The following is a 27,542-nucleotide window of genomic DNA, read 5'->3' as shown; positions in this document are numbered from 1 at the left end:
CCTACACAAAGGCCAGTATTTTTCTCTCTACTACCTTTGACAGGTGAAAGAAATATCTGAAATATGTCCATAGAAGAACTTAGAATAAAAACAGGTCACTCATTCATAGATTTGATTAATGAATATTTATTACACACTACATTGTACCATAAATTATGCCAAGCATTGGGAACACAATACTTAATAATATGGGCATCACATTCTCCTCTGTGGAGCTTACAGTCTGTTAAGGAAAACAGATGTTTAAAAAAGTGAGCACCCAAAGTTCAGGATGTATAATAAAAAGAAAATATAGGTGGCTTGGAAATTGAACAGGCAGACTCCAATCTAGCCTATGGGCGAGTTCCCCACGCTCACCCCCTGCCCACCAACACACACACACACAAACACAATATACAATTGTTGAGACTCATAGGCGGAGCAGAAGTTACAAAGATGGAAGGGAGGATGGGTGCAGAGAGGTAGAAAGATCCAGAAACTGTGAATGCTGAAAAGGAGGAAAAAAGAGGAGGAACCAATAATGATTATCATGATGAAAGAGAGGCCCAGAGAAGACAAGGGTTAAGAGGCTAGGGAGGTTGCCAGGTGTCAGCTCAGGGAAGGGCTTCCAGACCACAGGTTAGGCAGGACTTGCATCTGAGAAAGATCAATGTAGCTCCAGTGTGGATGGTGGAATGGAAAAAACCAAGACTGCAGTGGGAAAAAACAAGATTACAGGAACCCACTCCTGGAAGGCAGTGGGGAGACCGTAGGGGCCTGTTTCGGAAGATTAGCAAAAGGGTAGAGACAAGTGCAACAGTCTTCAAAGAAGTGAAAAAAGCAAGAACTGTTCTTTTTAGTACATTGTACTACATTGCACGTGTTTTTAAAGGCATGTAGAGACAGCAGCCCACCAGGCTCCCCCGTCCCTGGGATTCTCCAGGCAAGAACACTGGAGTGGGTTCCCATTTCCTTCTCCAATGCATGAAAGTGAAAAGTGAAAGTGAAGTCGCTCAGTTGTGTCCGACTCTTAGCGACCTCATGGACTGCAGCCTACCAGGCTCCTGTGTCCATGGGATTTTCTAGGCAAGAGTACTGGAGTGGGGTGCCATGGGGGCACACAGAGCCAGACACGACTGAAGTGACTTAGCAGCAGCAGCATACATAAGAATACTGGAGTGGGTGGCCATTCCCTTCTCTAGGGGATCTTCCCAACCCAAGGATCAAACCCAAGTTTTGCAGGCAGATTCTTTACCTTCTGAGCCAGCAGGAAAGCCCATACATAGGTAGGCTTGGACATACATAAAGTATTTTTGGAAGGATAAAGAACTAACTTACTACTGAATGTCCCTAAGGAGGTGGATACCTGAGGGGCTGGAATAGAGGCAGGAATGCTTTTTTCTCTGTATATCTTATGTGCTCTTTGAATCTCAGGCCATGGGATGTATCATCTACTCAAAAGTTATTCTTTTTCAAATGAGATGTTTTAGGGAGTAGAATCCACCAGACCTGAGACTGACTGCAAATGAGAGTTGATATGGGTGTGTGGAGGAAGACGCCTAGGTTTGGGGCTTAGGCAATTTCACCTGCTTTTATTTGATTGGAAATGCTGGTGGAGGAGCAGGTTTGGTGAGGAAGAAGAGCTGTTCAGTTTGGGACATGTCGAGTTCCAGATATCTGTAAAATATCCAGGTAGAGCTGTCTAATAGAGAGGCATCTGAGCTGTCTCCTGGAGCTCAGGAGACAGAACCAAAGCCAAGATAAGAAGTCTTGAGTCACAAACGTGTGTGTCAATATCATCCACGGAGGCAGCAGGAACTTCCCAGGTGGTGAGGAAAACAGAGAGCTTCATGGACCAAAACTATCTAAGAGATGGGGAGAAGAGAAGCAGGCAGAGTGGGAGGCGAGCATGGCACTAGGGGCATGCTGAGAGGGGGTGAGTGATCCAGTGGTATTGAACCCTACACAGTTTGCACAAGACTCAGGTGCTTCAGCAGGGTCAGCTATGGGGAGATGACCTTGATGAGACTCCTGTCAGTAGCTGGAGGGGCAAGGTCAAACCACAATGGGGTGGGGACTCAGTGTGAGTTCAGCAGACAACAGAGTCTCCTTTTAAGAAGTTTGGCCCTGAAAAAGGAGTAAAAAGAGGGCAGGAGTCAAAAGGAGAAATTGGAAGGCGAAGGAAGGCAATTACAATCTCTTTGAGGATAGGAAAGAGCAGAGTGAGGTTATTTGCTGACTAGCATCGCTTGGGGAGAGAGAGAGGTTGAAGTTAGGATAATGAGAGGAGTTATAGGATACAGTGGTGGACAGAGCTGCCTGAGGAGACAGAAAGAAAACTGTATCTGGAATACAGATGGGAGTTTAGTTTTACACAGGAGAGGGGGAGCTTCCGTTGTGAACGGAGATAGGAGCAATCAGGTTGACTGAGCACATTTAGAAACTATACCACCTGTGAACCTCTGTGTGTGTGTGTGAGAGGGTTATCCCTCACCATTCCACACTCACCTGGGCCTTGCGTGTGTATCTGGATGAACCTAGAGCAGTTTCACAAATCCTACTTACCTTTTTGCTCTTCCAGATCACAGTCCTCTTAAAAAGTTGCTACGGCTTTGTGGTGAGGGTGTTGACAGGGCTGGGATGAGAAGGGCTGGAGACAGAAGCGAGGCTGTGATGGGTACCCCAGACACCTAGTTTCCAATCTCCTTCCTGGAAAGGGATGGCCCATGCTCTATGATTGCTGTCCACCCACACCTCAGTGCAGGGGCAACGGAGCTGGGGGCAGAGGGGAGCTGTCGCAGGAAACATAGCTGGAAGCCTGCTACCTCCAGACAAAAGGATGAACAGCTGCTAACAGGCAACCTGAGCGACAAGCCAGGGATGGTCCCATAAAATAATTGATGGGGCCATCCATGCAGAGAAAGGAATATTTTACCACCCATATTTAAAAACACACCAGGATGCAAATGAGATACACTTTAGACTCTAAGTCTCAAAAAACAAGGATAAGACAACTGAAAAATACCAACCCTCAAACCCCCAAAACAAACTGGACAAAGGACTTGAAAAAACATTTCTCCAAGAAAAAAAGATATACAAATGCCAGTGAGCACTGAAAAGATGCTCAGTGTTGTTACTCATTGAAAGTGAAAGTGAAAGTCACTCAGTCATGTCCAGCTCTTTGCGACCCCATGGACTATACAGTCCATGGAATTCTCTAGGTCAGAATACTGGAGGGGGTAGCCTTTCCTTTCTCCAGGGGATCTTCCCAACCCAGGAATTGAACCGGGGTCTCCTGCATGGCAGGTGGATTCCTTACCAGCTGAGCCACCAGGAAAGCCCAAGAATACTGTTAATCATTGGGGAAATGCACAAAACCACAAAGAGATACCATTGCCTAATCAAAAGGATGGCTACTATAAATTAAAAAAAATAAATCAGAAAATCACATTGGTGAGGATGTGGAAAAATTGGAATTCTGGGCATTGCTTCAGGAAATGTAAACCAGTACAGCTGCTGCCGGAAACAGGATGGCAGTCCCTCAAAAAATTTAATAAATATGTGCCATTAGATCTAGCCATTCCAGTTCTAGAGAACTGCTAGAAGTCTCACAAAACTGCTTTCGCTTATCCTTTAATTGGCTGTTTTCCCTTTCCTACTCACCCACATTCCTCCCACCATCACACCCCCACACAAGCCCTGATGCTCCAAATCCGGAATGTGCAGCCCTTTGGGTCTCTATCCCAGTTTATTCTCCACCTCTCTCCACTTCCCTTCATTTGATCCTTAGATGATCAATGGAAGTTTGGAAGTTTTCAGTATCCAAAGAAACTGAAAGCAGGAACTTGGAAAGATAATTGTACACCAGTGTTCACAGCGGTATGACAAGAGCCAAAGGTGGAACAACCCAACTGTCCATCAGTGGAGGGATGGATAAACACAAAGTGATCTAAACATACAATGAGATGTTATTATATTTGTCTTTCAAAGCAATGAAATTCCGACTCACACTATAGCATGGATGAATCTTGAAAACCTTATGCTACATCAAATAAGCCAGGCACAATGGGACTAATGTTGGATAATTCCACTTATACGAGGTAACTAGAAAACTTAAAATCATAGACAGAAAGTAGGATATTGGTTTCAGGGACCATGTGGAAGGAATGATGGGGAGTTCGTGTTTAATGGGTATACGATTTTCGGTTTAAAAAATTCCCCGGATGAATAGTGGTGATGGTTGCCCAACAATGTGAATGTACTTAATACCACTGAACGGCACAGCTAAAAAATGCTTAAAATGGTACATTTTATGTTCTGCATATCATAATACATTTTTTTTAAATAAAGGGAGGATAAATAACCTTTTTTCTTGCAGTTTTCTAGTGTGGGTTTGGCTGTGAGGTGGGGAGAGGGTCCTATGAGGTACAGGAAGAGGTGAGGCTTACAACCTCAGGGCCATGCCCGGCTTGTGCTTCCTGAAGCCCTGGGAGGCGTCACAGCTCACAGTCTAGCGCCTCATGGGGCAGAAAAGGACATGATGACCCAGCCTTTGGCCTAGCATCCCTACCTGGTATCTTTAGTTGCCAAGCCTAACTCTGCTTGAACAGATACCCTCTTTTCCCAAGATGTGAGACTTCCAAGAAGCCAGAAGGTACTCATTCCTGGGAATGCTGAGGTGATGGGTGAGGTATGGATGGCCTGGGAGAATTCTTCTGTCCACCCCTCACAGGGGTAACAGGCAGGAAGGGCGATGCTTCACAAGCAGTGTCTCTGCCTTCACCCAGGCCCACCTGGAGTCAGGACGAGAGTAACAAGGGTCCTGATCATAACTGATAAACCCGATCCTCTCCATCCCCCTCCCCAAGGTCCAGTCCGAGATTCACGTGTCCCAGGGTGTTGCGTCGAATGATCTCCCAGCCTCGGTGACTGCCGCTGCTTCGAGAGGTGGTCCTGGACAGGGAAGGGGTCGGGAGGGCCAGGGAGGCTCTGGCTAGAAGCCCGCTTTCAGTCACCGAGGGCCGTTTCTCAGGGGGATGCCCTTGTCCTTCCTCCTTGTCTGAGCCCTTGAAAGCTTCCACGTAGCGACGTGCTCGCAAAGTATTCTGGTCTTGGTTGGTCTCAACTCTGAAGAGGTGAAAAAGGAGAAAGGCTCAGTTGATCATGAGGAGAAGCCAAAGTGAATGCGGCACAAGTGGGAACCGGCAATGAGAGCAGAGCGGGAGGGAGCGAGCAGCGTTGAAGCCGGAAGACCTGCTAGGATCAAATCAAGGGAAGTGGAGGATAAACTGGGAGAGAGACCGGAAGTGCTGCGCCTTCAGGATTTGGAGGGTAGCAGGGCCTGTGTGTGTGTGTGTGGGGGGGGGGGGGGGGGGGGCGGTGATCGTGGGGGGAATGTGGGTGAGTATGAAAGAGAAAGCAGCCAATTAAAAGATAAGCATGTCATAAGGATGAGGAGATGCAAGTCAGGTAATAAATGAGAGAGGCAAGCCACGTCAGGAGGTTGAAGGTAGGGTATGAAGAAGCGGCTTAGCTTGCAGGCTAGACTAGAAGCTTTAAGAATACACTAGAGGGCTTCCCCACTGGTTCAGCAGTAAAGAATCCGCCAGCCAACACAGGAGACACGGGTTTGATCCCTGGTCCGGGAAGAATCCCCCGTGCCACTGAACAAGGAAGCCCGTGTGCCACAACTACTGAGCCTGTGCTCTAGAGGCCGGGGCTGGATCTACTGAAGCCCACACACCCTAGAGCCCGTGCTGCGAAACAAGAGACGCCCCCGCAGCGAGAAGCCCTTGCACTAGCGTAGCCCTCTGCTTGCTGCAACTAGAAGAAAGCCCACCAGCAATGAAGACCCAGCACAACCAGAAAAAAATAAACAAATAAAAAAAATAATAAATAAATCTATAGTGGGGGTCAGGTGGGAACAAGACTAGACCCATTTGAGGAGCGCATGCCCACAGTGGAGCGTGAATATGTGTTCGCCGCGGTTCACATGTCACTGCCCTTCAGACTTCACGGCTGGCGCGACCTCTCCGCACCCCTCCCCTAAACAGGCTAACACAGTCTCACTTCAGAGAGTGATGACTTCCCCTCCGGGTCCAATTTGGCATCCCGAGAATGGAGAGGAGGGTCATATGTGCAGAACCGGGCACCCTGGCTCCCACGGCCTCACACAGGTGGACAGTCCACAGGTCTCCATGGTCACTCACCGCAGGAACCAGCGGTCCCCCAGCCCGTACTTGTACCCACAGATGCCAGAGCGTGGCCACAGGGTGCGAGGCATCTTCCTCTCCAGCATCACCGTGGTGGCCACAACCTAGGAGGAGAGGAGAGACAAGGCAAGAACCCAGAAAGAGCCATGATGCTGAGCGGACCCTGGGGCTACTGACAGAGGGAACCCGGAGGGGAAGGAGGGCACCAGATCAGAAGGGATGCGTGACATCCACCATCCACCCCCTTGCCCATGTGAGGCGCTATGCTACTGCCTTCCTCATCACTCACCGCAAAAGGAGGGACTATTTTATGAGAGTTTTGAATAAAACAGTGACCCCTGCATTACCATTCAGATTCATGGAAAATGAGCCATCCCATCCAAACTAATATCTTTTCCTTTTACAGAGGAAAGCCATAGACCAATTATTCGAATTTAAATAAAATGATTAAATAGAATTTCTGTGATCTTGGGGATGAAATGATAACTGCTGATGTTAAGGGAATCTGCAGTGAAAAATACACCCATATCCTAAGAAGGAAAAGAGTGGGTTAATGACTCCAAACTTGGTGAGGAAAATTCTAGTGGCATGGCATGTGGCCTGTCCTTTACCCAGCCCTCATTAATAACCTAGATGAAACATAAGACAAGATTATCAAATATGAATGTGACACAAAACTGGGAGGGGTATGTAATAGGCACGATGACAAAGCAATATAAAAATGATCTTACCAGATTGGAATGCTGGTCAAAAACCACTAATGTGGAGTTTAAGTAAACCCAATGCAAGGTCCTACATTTATAGGACTAAAGTGTCAGTGTTAAAGACAGGGAAACCTGGTAAAGGGGCTTAGTAAAATCAATCATGTAACAAAGTGAGGGTTCTATTTGATCATGAGCTAATTGCATATTTGATAAGAGCCAAATGCATATTTACAAAAAAATCTGACTCCATTTTAGGTGCTATTTATAGTTTAGTGTTCAAAGCCAGAAAAGGGATGATCTCTCTTTATGTTGCTTTCCTCCAATCACATCAAGATTGTTCTAGCTTTGAAAGGCCCAGGATCTAGGTCTGAACAGAGGGTCATTCAGGATGGATTGGGTCCAGGAAGCTTGATTGATGGAACGACCTAGGAATCCCTAAAATAACTTAGTTCTCTACTTCATCTTCTGCTCCCGTCTTTCTCAGCACTCCACGATTCTTTTGGTCTTTTCTCTGCTCCTGAGTTGTGCCAAGTTCCCCCCACCCTCAGGACTTTCAATCATTCTATTTCCTTTCCCTAGATAGTGCTTTCTCTTTGTCTTGAAAGGGACACTTATTATTTCTTCCTGCGCCATCATTCAGCTTCCCCATCTTCTTCTGGAAACAGAGCCCATCTGATGTTTAGAAAATCACTTCTTCTCTGCTGTCAGTCCATCAGTTAGAACAGACTGGACCTCACACAGTCCTGGTTGGTTCATGTATTCTCCCCCAAACTCTACCACCACCACCAGTTCTCCAATCCTTGGTCTTAACCTTAAATGGAAGGATCCACCTATGACCAAACTTGTTGCAATGAAATGGGTCCAGCGGACAGAAGGTGATGCTCTTTTCAAGGCTACAGATCCACAGCATCAGGAGTCACCCAGAATACGGTAAAAATGGGGCCCCTTGAGACTTTCCTGGTGGTCCAGTGGTTGAGAATCTGCTTTCCAGTGCAGGAGACTCAGGTTGGATCCCTGGTCAGGAAAGTAAGATCCCGCATGCTGCAGAACAGCTAAGGTCACTGCAACTACTGTGCCTTGGAGCTCTAGAACCCTTGCTCTGGCAACTAAAGAGGCCCCCATGCCAGGACAAAAATCCAGTGCAGCAAAAAAGAAAAAGAATAAATAAAAAGAGTGGGGCCACTGGAATGGGTGTATCTGCTCACTCCTTTGTCAGTTTAGAGCTTCTGTAAGCTATCTCAGCAACATGATGCAAGAGACTGACTTAGAGGAGTCCGGACAAAAGAGAACAGCAGAGAAACTTATGTAATGGGTGAGATGGAGATCTTAAACGTTCCAGTTATGAGGATCAACACGTCTTCCCACTGTCTTTTTTCCCGTCTATTTGAGTTTGGTTTTCTGTCCCCATAGCCAAGTGTCCCAATGGATAAAAATCCTAACTCCCATTCCGTCCCCTTATTCTTCTTTTTTAAAAAATATTTATTTGACTGCACTAGGTTTTAGTTTTGGTGTGTGGGATCTAGTCCCCTGACCAAGTATCTAACCCTGGCCCTCTACACTGGGATCACAGAGTCTTAGCTAGCAGACCACCCAGGAAGTACCCCCTTATTCTTCATAATTGATGAATTATTACCCATGTTTAGAGGCTCATCTTAAATGTTAGTCTATCAGGAAATCACTTTCTAACTTTCCAGTCCAACTCTTCTCTTGCCTCTTGTTCTTAGCATCTTCATTTCCCTACAACACATTTGCTCTTCTAATTACATGGCTTTCTATGAAGTTTTAATGTCTGTCTTTCCAACTGGCCTGTAAGCCCCATGAGGGCACAGACTACATCATCTTGCTTGTGCTGCCAGATCCCAGATATTTTCCAGCACAGAAGAAGCCTCCAAATAATTAGTGCTAAGGAATGGAAAGTCCAAGGGGACAAACAATGTCTCTCTTCAGATATTTTAATGGCACACAGAAGGGATAATGTGTTGTGCATTATATAAGAGGAAAAAACGGGGGCCAAAGGGTGGCCCAGTTTTTCTATCTTATAGAAAGATAGGTTTCAGCTCAATACAGTATGGACTTTTCTAATAACAAAAACTTTTGAAATATGAAAAAGCTCTCTCCTCCCAACCTCTACCCAAATCCACATGATAATAAGGGTGGTCATAACTTTCCTTCCAAGGAGTAAGCGTCTTTTAATTTCATGGCTGCAATCACCATCTGCAGTGAATTTGGAGCTCCAAAAAATAAAGTCTGACACTGTTTCCACTGTTTCCCCATCTATTTCCCATGAAGTGATGGGACCAGATGCCATGATCTTAGTTTTCTGAATGTTGAGCTTTAAGCCAACTTTTTCACTCTCCACTTTCACTTTCATCAAGAGGCTTTTGAGTTCCTCTTCACTTTCTGCCATAAGGGTGGTGTCATCTGCATATCTGAGGTTATTGATATTTCTCCCAGCAATCTTGATTCCAGCTTGTGCTTCTTCCAGCCCAGCGTTTCTCATAATGTACTTGCATAGAAGTTAAATAAGCAGGGTGACAATATACAGCCTTGACAAACTCCTTTTCCTGTTTGGAACCAGTCTGTTGTTCCATGTCCAGTTCTAACTGTTGCTTCCTGACCTGCATATAGGTTTCTCAAGAGGCAGGTCAGGTGGTCTGGTATTCCCATCTCTTTCAAAATTTTCCACAGTTGATTGTGATCCACACAGTCAAAGGCTTTGGCATGGTCAATAAAGCAGAAATGGATGTTTTTCTGGAACTCTCTTGCTTTTTCGATGATTACTTAGCATTAAAGAAGACACTGAATTACCCTCTGACCAATGAATGACTATATGAGTATATACTGGGTAGGAGCTCAACTAGAAGACCATTAAAGACACTGCCAACTCTAAGATTTTATTAGGCTATGGTGATATAAAGAAAAGATAATAGAAAAACAGTTATAAAAGCAAATACAAGATAAGGTTCAAATGAAAAGCTAGAACAGATAAGGACAAGAAAGTTAAAAGGTGAAAGATTTATATGATCTGAAGAGAAATCAGAGTATAGAATACATAAGAAGAAAGTTTCTAGTTGCCTCTGGAGTCAAGGATGACTCCTGAATCTACCCTGCTCCTGTGGTCAACACACAGTTCCTGGGTGTTGATCCTAACCCTATGCTACCATCCTATCAACTTCTTCTCCTCCATCTATTCAAAAATTCCTCTGTTGAGATGACCACCCGCATTGGGTTGTTCCATAACTCTCCTAAGAGCCATCTACCCTGACAGATCCCACTTTGATTTTTCTCTCCGTCCCCTGACCCTCAGTAAGACTAACACTAACAAACTCACCTGGGCCCTCCAGAGCTCGTCCTGTTCATGGGCCACCCGCCAGTGTGTGTCGCCCATCATGGCGACCAACAGGTTGATCATAAGCAGCGTGGCGATGATGGCGAAGGCAAAGTAGACGATGCTGTACATGAAGGGCAAGTCCACATCGTAGTTGGCAGGCCCATCAATGATGGTGAGGAAAAGCTCAAAGGTGCTGAACAACGCCATGGGATAGTCGTAGAACTCCCCCAGAGCGGACGGGTCCTCTGTCTGGAAAATGATATAGAACGCTGCTCCGCCCAGAAAGAAGGCATGGAGATCAGGAAACAGGGAGTTATCACAATAAGCCTGGGCCTGGTCAGTGTTCATTCTATCTCCAGTGTATATCTCCATACAATTACACACATGCACATGCATGCATGCGTGTGCATGCTTGCTCAGTTGCTCAGTCATGTCCAACTCTGTGACCCCATGGACTGTAGCCGGCCAGGCTCCTATGTTCATGGAATTTCCCAGGCAAGAATACTGGAGTGGGTTGCCATTTCCTACTCCAGAGGATCTTCCCCACCCAGGGATCGAACCCATGTCTCCTACATTGGCAGGTGGATTCTTTACCACCTGGGAAGCCCACATACATGCACACACACACACAGATGTAGATGTGTAAATTACACATATTATTTAAGTCACATTTTCCCTGTGTATTTGGCTAACCCTGAGATATCCTATGACCAAGCTTATCACTCTGGATAATGGCAATACTCAGAATTTAGCTAACGTCTATCATCTATCTATCTATCAATAGATATATATAGTATATGTCACCTACCTGGATTTTACATTTTTAGAACCAAATATTTAAAAGGCATATTGTTACAAGAATGCATTTTGATATATGGCAAAACCAATACAATATTGCAAAGTTAAAAAATAAAATTAAATTAAAACAAAAATAAATAAATAAAAAATAAAAATCCTTTGCCAATATAAAATAAAATAAAAAATCAAAGCAATAAGAAAAAAAAAAGAATGCATGAAATCTCCAACAGCTTTAAAGAACTGAGCACATGAAAAGTCTAAAAGAAAAGAACCTAAGAAAAAAAATCTCAGTGTTCTCTAGATAGTCATCCATTACTCTGAGATTTCCTGAGTGTTCTTGGACCATTGCAAAAAATGTGATGTGTAGACTACTGGATAGTATTAGGTATCCTGGAAACTTTACTACAGCATCAGAACCTCTGAAAGCTTCATCCCTGTATGGGGAATGGAAATCTAAATAAGGTGACCCCAAGAGCAGAGCTAGGGTCTATGACAAAGCATGGTTTTGCAAGAACCAAGAACAGATGCTTTGGGAGATCTGTAGAAAATGGCTCTGCTACATCCCCTCATTCTGCATACGTATAGATGAGGGTGGGGAGGAAGGGAACATGAGGAATCCTCCAAACAGACTAAGTTTTACCCTCTCAGAGTTCTCATCTTGGTGTAGTTTTTCCATCTACTGTTTTCTGGGAACCCCCATTAAGCGAGGAAATGCCTAAGAAGGAATGGCATCCTTTGTACTAAGAGCCCGGGGTTGGGGTCCTCACACGTAACCCTGTACATCCACCTGCCTTCCAGAGGTTCAGCCGCAGACATGGAGAACTGGATTAGAGGCACCAGTGTTTGCTTTTCCTTCCTCTCTCTGCCTTCTCTGAAGAACTTTCTTCTCCTGTTCACTTGTGCTCTCCCTCCCTCTGCTCTGTCTCACCTACCCTGCTCTGGATGTTTCCTCTCCTCCTTCCCTGGAACCCTCTCCCTACTCCTTGGGCCATGACTGGGTCCCCTCTGGCCGTTGTGCTTCAAGCCTCTCTTCACAACTGTTCTGTTTTCCTCTCTCATTCTTCAAACCCTCCAAACCCTTTTGTTGTACCTCCTTCTCCAAATTCCTTTCTTTTCTTTAAACTTTGACTACATAAATGGAAAAAAAAGGGGGGGGCACTTGATGTGTTATTGAATGCTTTTCATTTATTCTTCTGAAGTGTCAATATAGAAGAATTAAATACTGAACTGTTTGCCTATGGCACCTTTCACAACTGGCCTGTCTTTCCTGTTTCATATTTGTCTCTCTTCAAAGCCCTTTCTTTATCTCTCCTTTAAAGACGCTGCAGGGCAGTTAGTCAACATAAACATGATTGACCAGAGCTTTAGAGCACATGAGTTCATGCTCTAGGCCAACCTGAGTGACCCTGATCCTAAGCATATGAGCAGGTTTTTCAATTCACTTTCCACTAGGAGGAAAAAAAAAAAGCAAAAGGGAGTGCAAACGAGAAATAAGTGAGAGCAAGAGTGAGAGAGAACCTTCTGGAGAACTGAATCCCATGCTCTGGAGGAGAAGAGAGTGATGTTCTCACCTGAGGCGAATCCCACAATAACCACAGCCATCAGCCAGCAGAAACGCAACAGGTCTCCAAAAATCATCTACAGAGAGCAGAGAGGGGAGGGAGGGTGGGGGACCATGTCTCCACCTGCCTCTCAGCAGCTACTGCTGTTAGATCGGAAGTCACCAGAGTTCCATCAGACCTAGCAGGAGCCTCATTTTTTTGTTGTTGTTGTTGCTCCTACTCCCTCCCTTGGTCTGGGAAAAGTCCAATGTCTGAAAGTAGGAGAAACTGTGGGGAAAGCACTTTTTTTTTTTTAAATTTTTGCTCCCCCTCCCTCCCTTGGTCTGGGAAAAGTCTGATGTCTGAAAGCAAGAGGAAGTGGAGAAAGCACTGACCTTCTGGATCATGATGGTGAAGGGGCCCAGCATCTGGAATCCTCGCGCAAAGTACATGACACTGCACCAGCCCAGCACCAGGGCGAAGGACATGGGTACCACCTCCCCGCTGGTGTTGGTGAGCCGCATCACCATGGTCACCAGCACCAGGAAGGAATAGGTGATGCTGGGGGGAGAGAGGGGAGGGGGCTATGAGAGGAGGGGCTGGGAATATTCTAGGTCCCTTCTAGCGTGGCGCTGACTTGCCCGGAACCCACCACTCAACCACCTACACATACACAGTCACACACACAAACCCAGAGGAGAAAAGTCCCTGGAAGCGAGAGTCCCAGAAAGAGATAGGGAGACCTGACATGTTTCTGGCAAGGGAAGGCCGGGGGCCGGAAGGAAGAACACTCACGTGATGACATGGAATGGCCCTCCGAGGACAGTTTGTCCAAAATAGCGGGAAAAACCGACCCTGAAGATATCTGGGATCTGGAAAAAGACCGGACAGGGGAGGAAAACTGTAGACTTCAGTTCAATAAATCACAGCAACATCTTTTTAAATCCATTTCCCAGAATAATGGAAATAAAAGCAAAACTAAACAGGTGGGACCTACTTAAACTCAAAAACTTTTGCAGAGAAAAGGGAACAAAAAACAAAAAGACAATCCATAGATTGGGAGGAAATATTTGCAAATGATGTGATTGATAAGGGATTAGTCTTGAAAATTTACAATCAGCTTATGACACTTAGTAGCATCAAAATGGAGAAGGAAATGGTAACCCACTCCAGTATTCTTGCCTTGAGAATCCTGTGGACAGAGGTGCCTGGAGGGCTGCTGTCCATAGGGTCGCACAGAGTTGGACACGACTGAAGCGACTTAGCATGCATGCATGCATTGGAGAAGGAAATGGCAACCCACTCCATTCTTGTCTGGAGAATCCCAGGGACAGAGGAGCCTGGTGGGCTGCTGTCTATGGGGTCGCATAGAGTCAGACATGACTGAAGCGACTTAGCAGCAGCAGCAGGAGCATCAAAACAAACAACTCACTCAAAAAATGGGCATAAGACCTGAATAGACATTTCTCTAAAGAGGACAATAGGCACATGAAAAGTTGTTCAACATAGCTAGCTATTAGAGAAATGCCAATCAAAACTACAATGAGATATAATCTCACACTGATCAGAATGTCTATCATCAAAAAATCCACAAACAGTAAATGCTGGAGAGGGTATGGAAGGAAGGGAACCCTCCTGCACTGCTGGTGGGAAGGTAAACTGGTCCAGCCACTGTGGAGAAAAGTATGGAGGTTCCTTAAAAAACTAAAAACGGAACTACCATATGACCCTCACTCCCACTCCTGGGCATATATCCAGAGAACAACAGGATCTGAAGGGATACATGTACCTCATTGTTCATTGCAGCACTGTGTACAATGGCCAAGACATGGAAGCAACCTAAATGTCTGTCAACAGAGGAATGGATAAAGAAGATGCGGTGTATACATACACACACACACAATGGACTATTACTCAGCCATTAGAAAGAATGAAATGAGGCCATTTGTGGCAACATGGATGGACCTAGAGTGTCATTCTGAGTAAAGTGAGTCAGATGGAGAAGGAGAACTATCATCTGACATCCCTTATATGTGGAATCGAAAAAGAAAGGATACAAATGAACTTACTTGCAAAACAGAAAGAGATTCATAGACTCAGAAAACAAACTCATGGTCACTGGGGGTGGAGGGGTGGGGACTTCAGGAAGGTCATGAATGCACTGCTGTGTTTAGAGTGGCTAACCAATGGGAATCTACTGGACAGCACAGGGAACTCTGCTCAAGGTTATGTGCCAGCCTGGATGGGAGGGGAGTTTGGGGAAGGATGGATACATGTCTACGTATGGCTGAGTCCCTTCACTGTTCACCTGAAACTACAACACTGTTAATTGGCTATATCTCAATACAAAATGTTTTTGGTGTTAAAAAAAAAAAGATAAAAGACTTCAGTCTGAGGGCTCAGCTGCACCTCACCTCTAGGAATAGGATGATCGCTGACCCGATGACCGTCATCAGCTCCCCCACCAGCCGGATTTTATCCTGCTGAGTCACGTAGGCCTCCTGTGGTGAGACATTCAGGATCAGAAGTGCTTTCTGATGGACTGAGAGGCAAATCTTTTTGAGTAAGTGGTCTAAAGCAACTCAGCTCTATCCAAGATGAATAAGAGCGCCCCTTACCACCACCATCACCACCCACCTTCACTGTATTTGTCATTGCAGCTCAGTCTATGACCAGGGCATGGGTCTAAGTAAACCAAGATGCAATATACTGGGTTGGCCAAAAATACATCTGGGTTTTTCCATACCATCTTACGGGAAATCTGAATGAACTTTCTGGCCAACCCAATACAATATATATGTTCCATATGCTAACAACTTGAGTTACCACCTAACAACTCACTTCTTATGCTGCTGAACTATAACTTACGATGATGTGTGTACTGAGGGGCTGAGGTCGCATTTAAGCGCATCAGGTTAAGAAAGTTAAAGTAACAGGAAGAGTTATTAGTGGCTTGGGCTGGTTTCAGCTATGCTGAAAGGCCAGCTTTTCCAACCTTGCTGTGGTTCCCAGCAGGTAGAATATAAACACACCACAGAACTCGGGTTCTGGGATGGACCCAGAACCTTCTAGCTCCAGTGAGACCTTGAATCAGTCACTAAAACTCCCTGAGCTTGGGATGTCTCGTCTGTAAAATGGAGACTATAATGGTTATCTCCTAGGGTTTTTGTGAAGACCAAATCAGATGATGTATTTGGACATATTATAAGCCACAGAGCACTATAGATATATTCATGCTTTGTGTTAAGTCACTTGAGTCGTGTCTGACTCTTTGTGACCCCATGGACTGTAGCCCACCAGGCTTCTCTGTCTATGGGATTCTCCAGGCAAGAATACTGGAGTGGGTTGCCATGTCCTCCTCCAGGGGATCTTTCTGATCCAGGGATCAAACATATCTCTTATATCTCCTGGTGGGTTCTTTACCACTAGGGCCACCTGGGAAGCCCCATAGGTAAATTCATTGTGGTTTTATTATGATTTGGCAATATAGAAAAGGGCTTGCTTGCTTGCTAACTCGCTTCAGTTGTGTCTGACTCTGTGCGACCCCATAGACGGCAGCCCAGCATGCTCCCCCGTCCCTGGGATTCTCCATGCAAAAACACTGGAGTGGGTTGCCCTTTCCTTCTCCAGAGAAAAGGGCTAGAGACACTCTATGGTTTTCGATTCTAAGGAAGAACTTGATCTTATCCTGGATGGTAAGTGTCAAAGGTATAGGCCTAAGGTCAACATGAATAAAAACCATCCTCCTCTGCACACCTTACTTCACAGTTAAAAGCTTGCAGTGTTACCCAGATGCAGCAATCAAATTCTACAATAATGCTCCTTAACTTTTTTGAAGTTATGAGCCCATCTGAGAATATCATGAAGACCACAGGCCCTCTTTCTGGAAAACTGATCATGTATATATAACCTCCAGATGAAATTATACAAATAATTTCAACACACACTCCCAAAAGTTCCCCTCAGACTTTTGGGAATTCTGTTCTCCAAGATCATGTCTTTGAATTGTGCACCCAAGACAGGACTTGAGAGTCCCTAGGGATGATCTCCACTGAAGAGGATGGGATCCCTCGTTAGGCGTGAGAACCACCAGTCATCTCTGTTCTACTGATAAACGGAACCTCTATGGGCTACTTCAGTAGTGTGCTCACTGGTCCAGTGAGAGGCATAACTTTTGAAACAGGAAGAGATGCTACGTAGTAGGAGGTGCTCATGGCTTCCCTGGTGGCTCAGTCAGTAAAGAATCTGCCTGCAGTGCAGGAGATCTGGGTTCAATCCTTGGGTCAGGAAGACTCCCTGGAGAAGGAAATGGTAACCCACTCCAGTACTCTTGCTTGGAGAATTCCATGGGCAGATCAGCCTGGACAGCTAGTCAATGTGGGGGGGGGGGGTCACAAGAATCAGATACAACTTAGCAACTAAATCCCCACCTCAGGAGGTGCTCTAGGGTATAAAGAAGGCACCCATCAAATATCCTGTGGCCTCTAAGAGGGTGTATGTCAGCTCAGAAGAAGCCAAGGATATAGTCTTTAGGGAAGAGTAGAACCAGAGTTACTAAGAGATGGTAGAAATGTTTCAGATAACTCATATGGGACCAGGGAAGAGCAGGAAAGGAATTGGTGACTGTGTACCTTTAGTAAACAACATTCTCTAACAATCTGTGACTAGACTTCAGTTCTTTTGCTGGTGCTGTTCCTTAAAGAACTGATGTCCTGCCAACTTTTCTGATGTTTACTTCTCTTGAGAGACTGGACAATTTTATTTTATCATATAGTGAGTGGTTTCCCTTTTGCTTTGCTCTCAAGGAAGCTCAGAGGTCTTTTATTTTTTTTTTTTAATCTCCAGCTCTAGCAACTGTCTTTGAATACCCTCTCCTCCATCCAAAGATTCAGATCACAGATCTTGTTCTTTTTCTTTATCTTAATGTTCCTGTTGCATCTGTCTTTCACTGTGAAACAGGCAAACTCCTTTTGAGAATCAGATAGTAGGATAAATAATAAGTTTGTTAATTTTAGGGACAAAATAACACTAGATATAGAAATAAAATAATGGCATCTGTGTTGTATATGTGTCTATACACAATTTTTAAGAAAACTTTGGACCTTGGTTGCATGAAAGTGAAAGTGAAGTTGCTCAGTCGTGTCTGACTGTTTGCAACCCTATGGACTATAGCCCACCAGTCTCCTTCATCCTTGGGAATTTCCAGGCAAGAATACTGGAATGGGTTGCTATTTCCTTCTCGGGGGGATCTTCCCAACCCAGGGGTCGAACTCGAGTCTCCCACACTGCGGGCAGACTCTTTATTATCATCTGAGCCACCAGGGAATCCAGGACCTTGGTTACATATAGCTGGAAAATTGCCACCAACTTTTTCTTTGGCTCTACTAAGAGGAGGAGGATACCTGTTGGCCAGGAGCTTTGTGGTGATTAGAGCACCCCTAGAGGACAGCAGGAGAATGGTATCAACTCTCTTCCTTGGGATGAAAATGTAAAAAATGAATACTAGGGACAGTTTGAAGAGACATTACTTTTCCAACAAAGGTTCGTCTAGTCAAGGCTATGGTTTTTCCTGTGGTCATGTATGGATGTGAGAGTTGGACTGTGAAGAAGGCTGAGCACTGAAGAATTGATGCTTTTGAAGTGTCGTGTTGGAGAAGACTCTTGAGAGTCCCTTGGACTGCAAGGAGATCCAACCAGTCCATTCTGAAGGAGATCAGCCCTGGGATTTCTTTGGAAGGAATGATACTAAAGCTGAAACTCCAGTACTTTGGCCACCTCATGCGAAGAGTTGACTCATTGGAAAGGACTCTGATGCTGGGAGGGATTGGGGGCAAGAGGAGAAGGGGACGACAGAGGATGAGATGGCTGGATGGCATCACTGACTCGATGGATGTGAGTCTGAGTGAACTCCAGGAGTTGGTGATGGACAGGGAGGCCTGGCGAGCTGCGATTCAAGGGGTCGCAGAGAGTCGGACATGACTGAGCGACTGATCTGATCTGATCTGAGGGACAGTTTTGTTTCCCATCTACGCCTCCTGGGTCTGCCCTTCATGAGCACCGCTTTGCTTGTTCAACAGATTCCTTTCTGAGCAGGAGTTCCCCTGCTCAAGTTCACTAGTAACAGAGGTGTCCAGAGATGCCAAGCTTTGGCCTCTGTTCCACTTGGTTTGGGGTTTCCCTGGTGGCTCATTGGTAAGGAATCGACCTGCAATACAGGAGACCTGGGAAATGTGGGTTTGATCCCTTGGTTGGGAAGATCCTCTGAAGGAGGAAATGGCAATGCACGCCAGTATTCTTGCCTGGAAAAATCCCATGGACAGAGGAGCCTGGTGGGCTACAGTCCATGTGGTTGCAAGAGTGGGACATTACTCAGCCACTGGACACACACACGCGCTTGGTGTCTGACTGCCCTAAAGTAGCTGTCTCCATCTCTCTGTCACTTAAAGTAGCCTGCAGAGCACCACACTCTCCTGAAAGCCCCCTTCCTTGCTGCTCTCCAAGACCACCACACAGACCCTTTCATAAGGTTGTTGTTGTTTCTTTTTTAATAAAACCCCTCTCTCTGGAAAACAAAGGGTAACATGCATGTGTGAAAGTTGCAATGAAAAGAAAAGCAGTTCATACAACTCAGTAGCAAAAAACCCAAACAATCCGATTAAAAGCTGGACAGAGCACTTGAACAGACTTTTTTCCAGAGAAGACACACAAAGGGCTGGCATTTGTATGCCAAAGGTACAGAAAAGATACTCTGCACCGCTCATCATCAGGGAAACGCAGGTCAAAGCCACAGTGAAATATCACCTCAGACCGACTAGGACGGCCAGTATTACAAAGACAAGAAATCGCAATTGTTGACAAGGATGCAGAGAAGAAGGAATCCTTGCACACTATTGTACACTACCTAAATTTGTGCAGCCACTGTAGACAACAGAAGGGTGGCCCCTCAAAAAGTTAAAATGGAATTACTACATGATCCAGCTTCTAGGTATACATCCAAAGGAACTGCATCATAAAACAATTATCCTCCGATTAAAAATAAATAAAAAAATAAAGGAAACGAAAACAGAATCTGGAAGAGATATCTGCACTTCTGTGTAAATTGCAACATTAGTCACAGTAGCAAAGCTCTAGGAACAACCTAAGTGTCCATCAATCAATAATGGATAAAGATGTGATATATATATTACACACACACACACATGGGCTTCCCAGATGGTGCAAGTGGACAAGAACCCGCCTGCCAATGCAGGAGACATGAGAGATGCAGATTTGATCCCTGGTTTGTGAAGCTTCCCTGGAGTAGGAAATGGCAACCCACTCCAGTATTCCTGTCTGGAGAATCCCATGGACAGAGGAGCCTGGTGGGCTACAGTCCATAGGGTCGCAGAGTCCAACACAACTGAAATGACTTAGCACGCATGCACACACACACATACATATGTATACATACAGGTACACATATATATGTGTGTATATATATACATACACACACCAGAATATTATTCACCTATGAGAAAAGAGGAAATCTTGTCATTTGTAACAATATGGATGACTTGACGGCGTTAAGCTAAGTGAAATAAGCCCATCAGATTAAGACAAATACTGCATGATATCACTTACATGTGGAATAAAAAAAAAAAAAAAAAAAAAGGCAAACTCCTAGAAAAAGAGAGTAGAAAAGTGGTTGCCAAGGGCTGGGTGCACAGATAAAATAAGGAGAGATTGGTAACAGGATACAAAATTTCAGCTATAAGGGGAATAAGGTCTGATGGTAAAACAAGGTGACTAATAGTTAATTACACTGCATTATACAACTGAAATTTGCTAGGAGAGCAGAACTTAATTATTCTCACAAAAATAAATAAATATGTGAGGTGATGAATGTGTTAATAGATGATAGGAATCCTTTTACAATGTATATGTATATCAAATCCCTGTGATGAACACTTTAAATACCTTACAATATCAATTGTCAATTATATCTCAGTAAAGCTGAAAAATAATGATAGTAGTGAACTTTTAAAACATTTCCCTTTTCTTTGATTTCAAGATAAATTCTAGTATTTCACACTCATGTGTAATATGGCTCTTGTTTGGAAGAGATACTCTTTTACAAAGTGGAGAAAGGTTTTAGTGTTTTAAACATGGACAGGGGCACTGAATTATAATGAATGACTTTCTGAGGTCTGTTAAACTGACAATCAGAATCCCCTTTTCATCAACCACCCTTGCACTTCTAGAATTAAACTGTAAACTCAACGTGGTAATAAGTTTTTCTTTGAATTTTTTAGAATTTTATTCTTTGGGGATTTCATTCAAGATTTCCTATCTATAAGGAAAGACCCATCTGTAGCTCTCTAGATTTGTGGTTCTTATGAAAAGGTTTGGGGACCAAGGGTATGTTTGGCAAAATTAACTGTAAATTCACTTTACTGAAGTCCTGTTCATTTAGCCTCCCAAATTCTCTCAAATGCTCCACTGGCTCTCAATCCATAGCACCACTGCCTTAAAGCAAACCCATGGCACCCTGTACCCACTGCCCGCTCATTCAACCCACTCCTTACCTTGTTTTTGCACTGACCTTTTCAAATGCATATATCATGACCTGGTTTCTCTGCTTAATATCTTTCCTAGTTCCAGCATGTCTTTGGGATAAAAATGAGGGGGGGAGATGGGAGTGATGAGTATTCTCTAAATCTGTATCATAGTGGAAAGTCAATAGCTTATGTCTAAATTTAGTTAATGAATAGAGATAGAAGTGTATTATTCAGTGGGACAGAGGTAACAACAGGGACCAAGAGCCTAAAGAGGGAACAACTGGTTGCCTCCAAGAAGTAAGGCATGAGTGAGGTGGGCAGGCCAGTGCACTGGTGGTCTTCATTATACCTGCCACTGGATTTTTTAAGTCATGGGCATGTATTCTTTACTTAGAAGTGCTCACTGTGAAACAGGAATGAAAAATATTCAGACTACCAAGCATGATGCCCGGAACCCTTGCTGGGGTTGCACATGTGTTCTTTTAGTTAGAACTGTGCTTTGTGAGATGAGGGACTTCGCTGCTAGTTTAGTGGTTGAGACTCCACATTTCGATTGCAGGGGGCGCAGGTTCAATCCCTGGTCTGGGAGTCAAGATCCCACATGCCATCAGGTGAGGCCAAAAAAGAGAAAAAAAAGTCTTATATTTTATTCTTCTTTTTCCTCTATTTTTAAAATATAAGACTCAGCACAATGGCTTTGCTGGTCTGGTTCCTGCCCTGGGTCCCCATATTCTGTGTCAGCTCCAGCCATGTTGATTACTAGGGTCCTCAACTGGTAAGACAGGTCTCCGTATGAACTGTGCCCTATTCTCAGAATGCTTTCCTCCAGCAGGGTTTTCTGGTTCACCATTAACCTTAAGATCCAGGTCACAGCATTCCTCCTGGGTCTCCTTCCCTGCCCCTCTGTCCAGATCAGCTGTCTCCCTGCAGGAACATGATGCCAGTGTCTGGTCACAGCCCTTCCCCAGCACACTGCAGTTATCTGGACATTTTCTGTCGCACCCAGAATCTTAGAGCTCCCTTAAAGCAGGGACCTCTAACTCCTTTTTATCCACAATGCACACACAGTAGATGCTGCGTTCACAAGGAAGGAAGGAGAGAAGGAAGCAGGTAAGCAGACAGGTGCTTGCTGAGCATGATCTAAGAGCTGGAGGGAGGCAGAGGGGAACCAGGAAGCGAGAGCAGGGAGGTAAATGGAGAAAGGATGATGACGAACTGGGCTCGCCTGGAATTTCCAGATTCCTAGCTCAAGGTCACCTAAGTAGGCTTAGTTAATGATGCACTGAGAAAATCCTCCCCCCCCCCAGCTCCTTTAAAAAATAAGCGTCTTTCAACAATGACTAGAGTTCTTAACCTCTCTGTATGGCTTAGAATTTCAGGAGTTGTCAATGGCCAAAGCCCCTTGGAGGCTGACTGGCCTTACTTTGTTAAGAATTGGCTTACAGAGAGTGTCCTGCTCACCAGCTGGTTGAGCTCATTGTCTTGAAGGAAATGCCCAGAGAAGGGTGGGCCTAGCAGGGCCCAGGTACCACCATGGGGAAGGGTGGGGAGCAAGTGCAACCACTAGGAGGGGGAAGGCACTGGAGACAGTTGTCAGACCACATCTGAGACCCTCTCCTTCTCCCCAAGATTCTTGCAGAGCAATGAAGCTCCCAGAAAGAGACCTGCTTGGTCATCATTCATACAATCCTTCCTCTCATCCTCTAGACTGTGCAGGGATTCCTAACCAGGTTGCCCATCAGAATCATCGGGTTGGTTGGGGGTGCGGTGGTACTTGTGATCTAATGGATGAGACTCCATGCTCCCAAGGCAGGGAGTCCAGGTTCGATCCCTGGTTGGGGAACTAAGCAACTGCGACCAAGCACACGCGCTACAACTACTAAGCCCACATCTGCTCACTGCAAAACTAGAAAAGCCCCAGCACCACGACGAATACTCGGTGCAGCCAAAATATATACATACACACATACACATACACATATATATACACACACATATACAGACATACACATACACATACATTCACACACACACACATACATACACATACATATTCAGACACACACACACATACACATACATTCACACACACATACATATACATATACACACATACACATATACACACATACATACAAGAATCAGCTGGGAAGCTTTGTCGCAACACATATGCCTGGGACAACCCTGGAGACTCTAATTTGGTGCAAGAATCAAGCATCTTTTTTTTTTTAAGATGTAAATATTTCTACTACAGATCCCCACTTGAGAACCACTAGGCCAAAAAGGGAGGAAGATCTCATGGTTACCTTATAAGTCTACCTTCCAGGGGCTTATTTTGTGTCCTAGTCTCTGTGTTTTCTCAGGAAGATTAACCCAGCAGATGTCTTTTCTCTATAGAGACATCCTTATCCATTCCCACAGAAGCAGGACTTACCCCTAGCCACCAAAAGGTTAATCACATAAAAAACTGGGGCCCACGTTGACCAACAACAAGCTGAAGAATTGATGCTTTTGAACTGTGGTTCTGGAGAAGACTCTTTAGAATCCCCTGGACTGTAAGGTGATCAAACCAGTCAATCCTAAAGGAGATCAGTCCTGAATATTCATTGGAAGGACTGATGCTGAAGCTGAAAGTCCAATACTTTGGCCACCTGATGTGAAGAACTGACTCATTGGAAAAGACTCTGATGCTGGGAAAAATTGAAGGCGGGAAGAGAAGGGGATGACAGAGGATGAGATGGTTGGATGGCATCACCGACTTGATGGACATGAGTTTGAGCAAGCTCTGGGAATTGGTGATGGACAGGGAAGCTTGGTGTGCTGCAGTGCATGGGGTCACAAAGAGTCGGACACGACTGAGCTCCTGAACTGAACTGAACTGAACCAATGATCAACACTGGAGCATAGGCAGTAGCTCAGTGGCTAGAGGTCAGAGGCAACTCCACGTCTGACTGACTCCCCACTCCTGCACTCCAGCACAGCACCTCTTATCTTGCGGGGGGAATATCAGGTGTGCCCAGGTAAAGGTGAGTGTGGCAGGCACTGGCTACCTATCGAAGCCTGGAAACAGGAGTTCCTCAAGCAGTGGGTCCCTCTGAGGAAGAAACCTGGAATCCAGCATATTTCTCTGGAGGGAGAAATGATCCGGCTTTGTATTAAAGTTGAAGCTTCTGAAGTGAAACAGACCGGAAGCCCAACCAGTACTGCCCTTACTAGCTGAGCATCTTTACCAAAGTACTTAACCTCTCACGACTTCAGATTCACCATCTTTGAAATGGTTATAAGAATTTCATTTACTTATGAGGGCATCTATGAGGATCACCCAGTATAATTCTTTAGCAACCAAAATGCGGTCCACAGAATCACAACACCAGCCTCACCCAGCAGCGAGTCAGAAACGCAGAAACTCAGGGCCCACATCAGCTTTCCTCTCTGAATCTGCTTTTTCACAAGATCTCAGAAGCACCAGAAAATGCATGGCAAGTGCTCAAAGCCAGCGCCCAATAGATGTTATTTTTACCTCCCGGGCTCTCTGTTTCTCCCACCTCTGCCTTCTCTTTAATTTGCTGTGCTTGTTCCAAAGGGAGTTGGGTAGGACCCTCAAGTAAAACAGTGTTGAGCTGGCGTACAGCTAGGTTTCAAATAACTATGGAAAATCCCCTCTGTCCGTGGGATTTTCCAGGCAAGAGTACTGGAGTGAGCATCTCTCAAATATAATATAGTATTGCTGCTTCTTTTGCTCTACACTCAGAAGATATATTGAGGTGGGCCAATTAAGCCAACCCTGAGGAAGAAAGCTGAGATAGAGACAAAGAAATCAGATGCTGGTCATGTGGCTTAAACCCACAGACAAGCTGTGCCTCAACCTAGAACTGTGTGAGTCAACATGATCTCTCTTACTGCTTGAGCCTGTCTAAGCTGGGTTTAGTTACTTTCAATAGAGTCCTAACCAATAAAATATTACAATTAAATCTTTAAAAAAAAAAAAAAAAAAAAAAAAAAAAAAAAAAAAAAAAAAACAAATAACTATGGCACTTTGAATAGCGGAGTTTGTGAGGAATTGCGACATGTAGGAATTATCAAGTGTTTCCCCTGTTTAAAATCCTGAGCCTCTCATTAATTTTAGGGTAAAAAGTAAAATCCTTGGGATGGCCAGCAACATCCTACATGATTTGGGAAAGATCTGCCCAGACAACCTAATCTGGAGGCTCCTGCCCCAGCTCCCTCTATTCTAACCAGTCTTCTTTCAGTTCCTAGACATTCACAAGACTCTTCTGCCCCAGGGCCTTTGTATATGCATTGTCTCTGCCTAGAATTCACTTTCCACCTTGAATTCATCGGTGCACGCATGCTCAGTTATGTCTGACTCTTTGTGACTCCATGGACTATAGCCTGCCAGGCTCCTCTGTCCACGGAAATTTCCAGGCAAGAATACTGTAGTGGGTTGCCATTTCCTCCTTCAAGGAGTCTCTCAGCATCCTGTCTTCTGATCATAAGCAAAACTCATGTGAATTGTAACAATCACAGTTTGCATTGAAATATCTATTCATTTAATTAATGTCAGTCAGTCTGCAAATGGCAAAAGGCAGAGGTGAAGTGTGTTTTGCTCAGACCAGGTTGAGTTTCCAATACCTACAATAAATGCTTGGGGCACGCTTAGGCTCTCAGTAGAGGTTTGTCTAATGAATGAATTAGCAAAGTAATTTGAAGCAAAGGGCATTGGAGAGATCAAGGAAAATCATCAAAACACAGAAAGGAAATCTGATGATGGGAGATCAATACCCGCTTGCTGAACAGCAAATCAGGGGTCTAAACAATCAGAGTGATCGGTTTCACCTCAGAAAGCTTAGCAGATCTCAAGCCAAGCTGAGTATGAGGATCAATCAAGGAATTTCTTTAAAATACCATTGCCAGGGGCCACGATTTCAGACATTCTGATGCCTCAGGTATGGGGCAGCTTAGGGATCCATAATTTTTTTTTTTTTACCAGATTTCTATGTTTCTAATTTGTCGATGTTGTTGTTTAGTCACTAAGCTGTGTCCAACTCTTTGTGACCCCGGGGACTGTAGCCCATCAGACTCCTCTGTCCATGGGATTTCCTAGGGAAAAATACTGGAGTGGGTTGCCATTTCCTTCTCCAGGGAATCATCCCAACCCAGGGATCAAACCTGCATCTCCTACACTGACAGGCAGTTTCTTTAGCACAGAGCCACCAAAGAAGCCCTAATAAGTAGTCTTGGTTAAAAAACTACTGATCTAGCAAGACATAGGATCTGCTCAAGTCAAACAGCTATTTGGTTTTAGAGTTAGGGCTTAAATCTAAGCCACCTAATCCCAGACTTCGAACTTTCTGCTCACTTGGCAGTCTAGGAGAACTAGGATTATAATGCACTTTGTTCTGCCTAAACCAAGTAAACATTGAATGAAGACAAGAAATTAACTCATTAATTAAGAGAGTTCTTGGGAAGTCTGGGAATAGCATAACGTTTATGGCTGAGCAATGAAGCATCCTAGAGTGAAGAAATTTCTTAAAATATCTCCCAAACTCCACCCTTTCCTATGACTGCTTTTGCCTAGTTTATGCCACCTTGTATAAATAAAGGAGTATTTTCTTTCCTTTCCAGTGTTTTGCGATGGTGCTCTGGGCTACTGTCATGGAGTCCAGTGACTTTTCTAGATCCCATGAGACCCACAGAGAAAATCCTACAGTGACTGAGAGCTCTGTGTGTCCAGATTTATTAATAGAATTTAATATAAAAGTACTCATTTATCTAAGAGAAAGCTCTGTAGGCTGATTAATATGGCAACAACTGCATTAATCAAGACCCTATGTTGGTACGTTTTCGTATTTCTAAGACTCTCAAGCAATAGAAATGTAGAAAAAAGAATTCCATATTATTCAATAAATGTGGCGCATCATGAAAGCAGAATCTTTCAAGTCATGGTGATAAATTTTGGAGCTCCTGATCTAATCCCAATTGACTTCCTACTAAGAGGAACATATGGGCCCCATCAACTCAGGACCAAGGCCCAAGGGCTCATGCCGAAAATACACAGACCTTCCCTGATGCTCTTCCCTATTCAAACTGCTCACAGCTGCTTTCTTAAGCCCCACCTACCCAACCAAGAAAAGAATATTTGAAAGTCATGAGTCTTCTATTTGGGCTAATGTAGATTTTATCAAAGTGAGCAAAAGGGTAAAAATGCTGAAGGGGGAAAAGAAAGGAAAAAGAAGATGGAAAGAAAGTTAGAGCACTTAGCTATAATTATGCTTCATCTAGTCCTGAGGCAAGGGGAAGTAGCTGCTAATAATTTAGACTATCTAGACTATCTGGGTCAAAGGAACATTATATTCACAGGGACATAACTAGTCCTCCCCCAGAGAGAAAGAGACACGGTGGTAAGAAGAAGGTAAGAAAGAAGAAGGAGCCTTGGTGGT

At 44.6% G+C, this 27,542-nt stretch overlaps 1 protein-coding gene across 1 annotated transcript in view; it reads right to left on the bottom strand.

The window, feature by feature from the left end:
* Positions 1 to 3,935: 3,935 nt before the first annotated feature.
* TRPV5 (transient receptor potential cation channel subfamily V member 5) overlaps positions 3,936 to 27,542 on the bottom strand; it is a 33,197-nt gene continuing 9,590 nt past the window's right edge. Inside the window, exons 9-15 of the mRNA XM_086398341.1 lie at positions 14,980 to 15,066; positions 13,361 to 13,437; positions 12,961 to 13,126; positions 12,596 to 12,662; positions 10,227 to 10,495; positions 6,189 to 6,295; positions 3,936 to 5,106 (exon numbers count right to left, since the gene is read on the bottom strand). Coding sequence (XP_086254467.1) covers positions 4,806 to 5,106; positions 6,189 to 6,295; positions 10,227 to 10,495; positions 12,596 to 12,662; positions 12,961 to 13,126; positions 13,361 to 13,437; positions 14,980 to 15,066 — 1,074 coding nt within the window. The 3' untranslated portion in view covers positions 3,936 to 4,805. The remainder of the gene's footprint in view (positions 5,107 to 6,188; positions 6,296 to 10,226; positions 10,496 to 12,595; positions 12,663 to 12,960; positions 13,127 to 13,360; positions 13,438 to 14,979; positions 15,067 to 27,542) is intronic.

The sequence above is a fragment of the Bos grunniens genome, chromosome 4 (genome assembly GCF_055505025.1).
Source record: "Bos grunniens cultivar Pamir isolate PY7600 chromosome 4, Bosgru_T2T1.0, whole genome shotgun sequence".
Lineage (NCBI taxonomy): Eukaryota > Metazoa > Chordata > Mammalia > Artiodactyla > Bovidae > Bos > Bos grunniens.
Note: the sequence above shows the minus strand (reverse complement) of the source record. Positions and strands in the feature narration are given on the sequence as shown.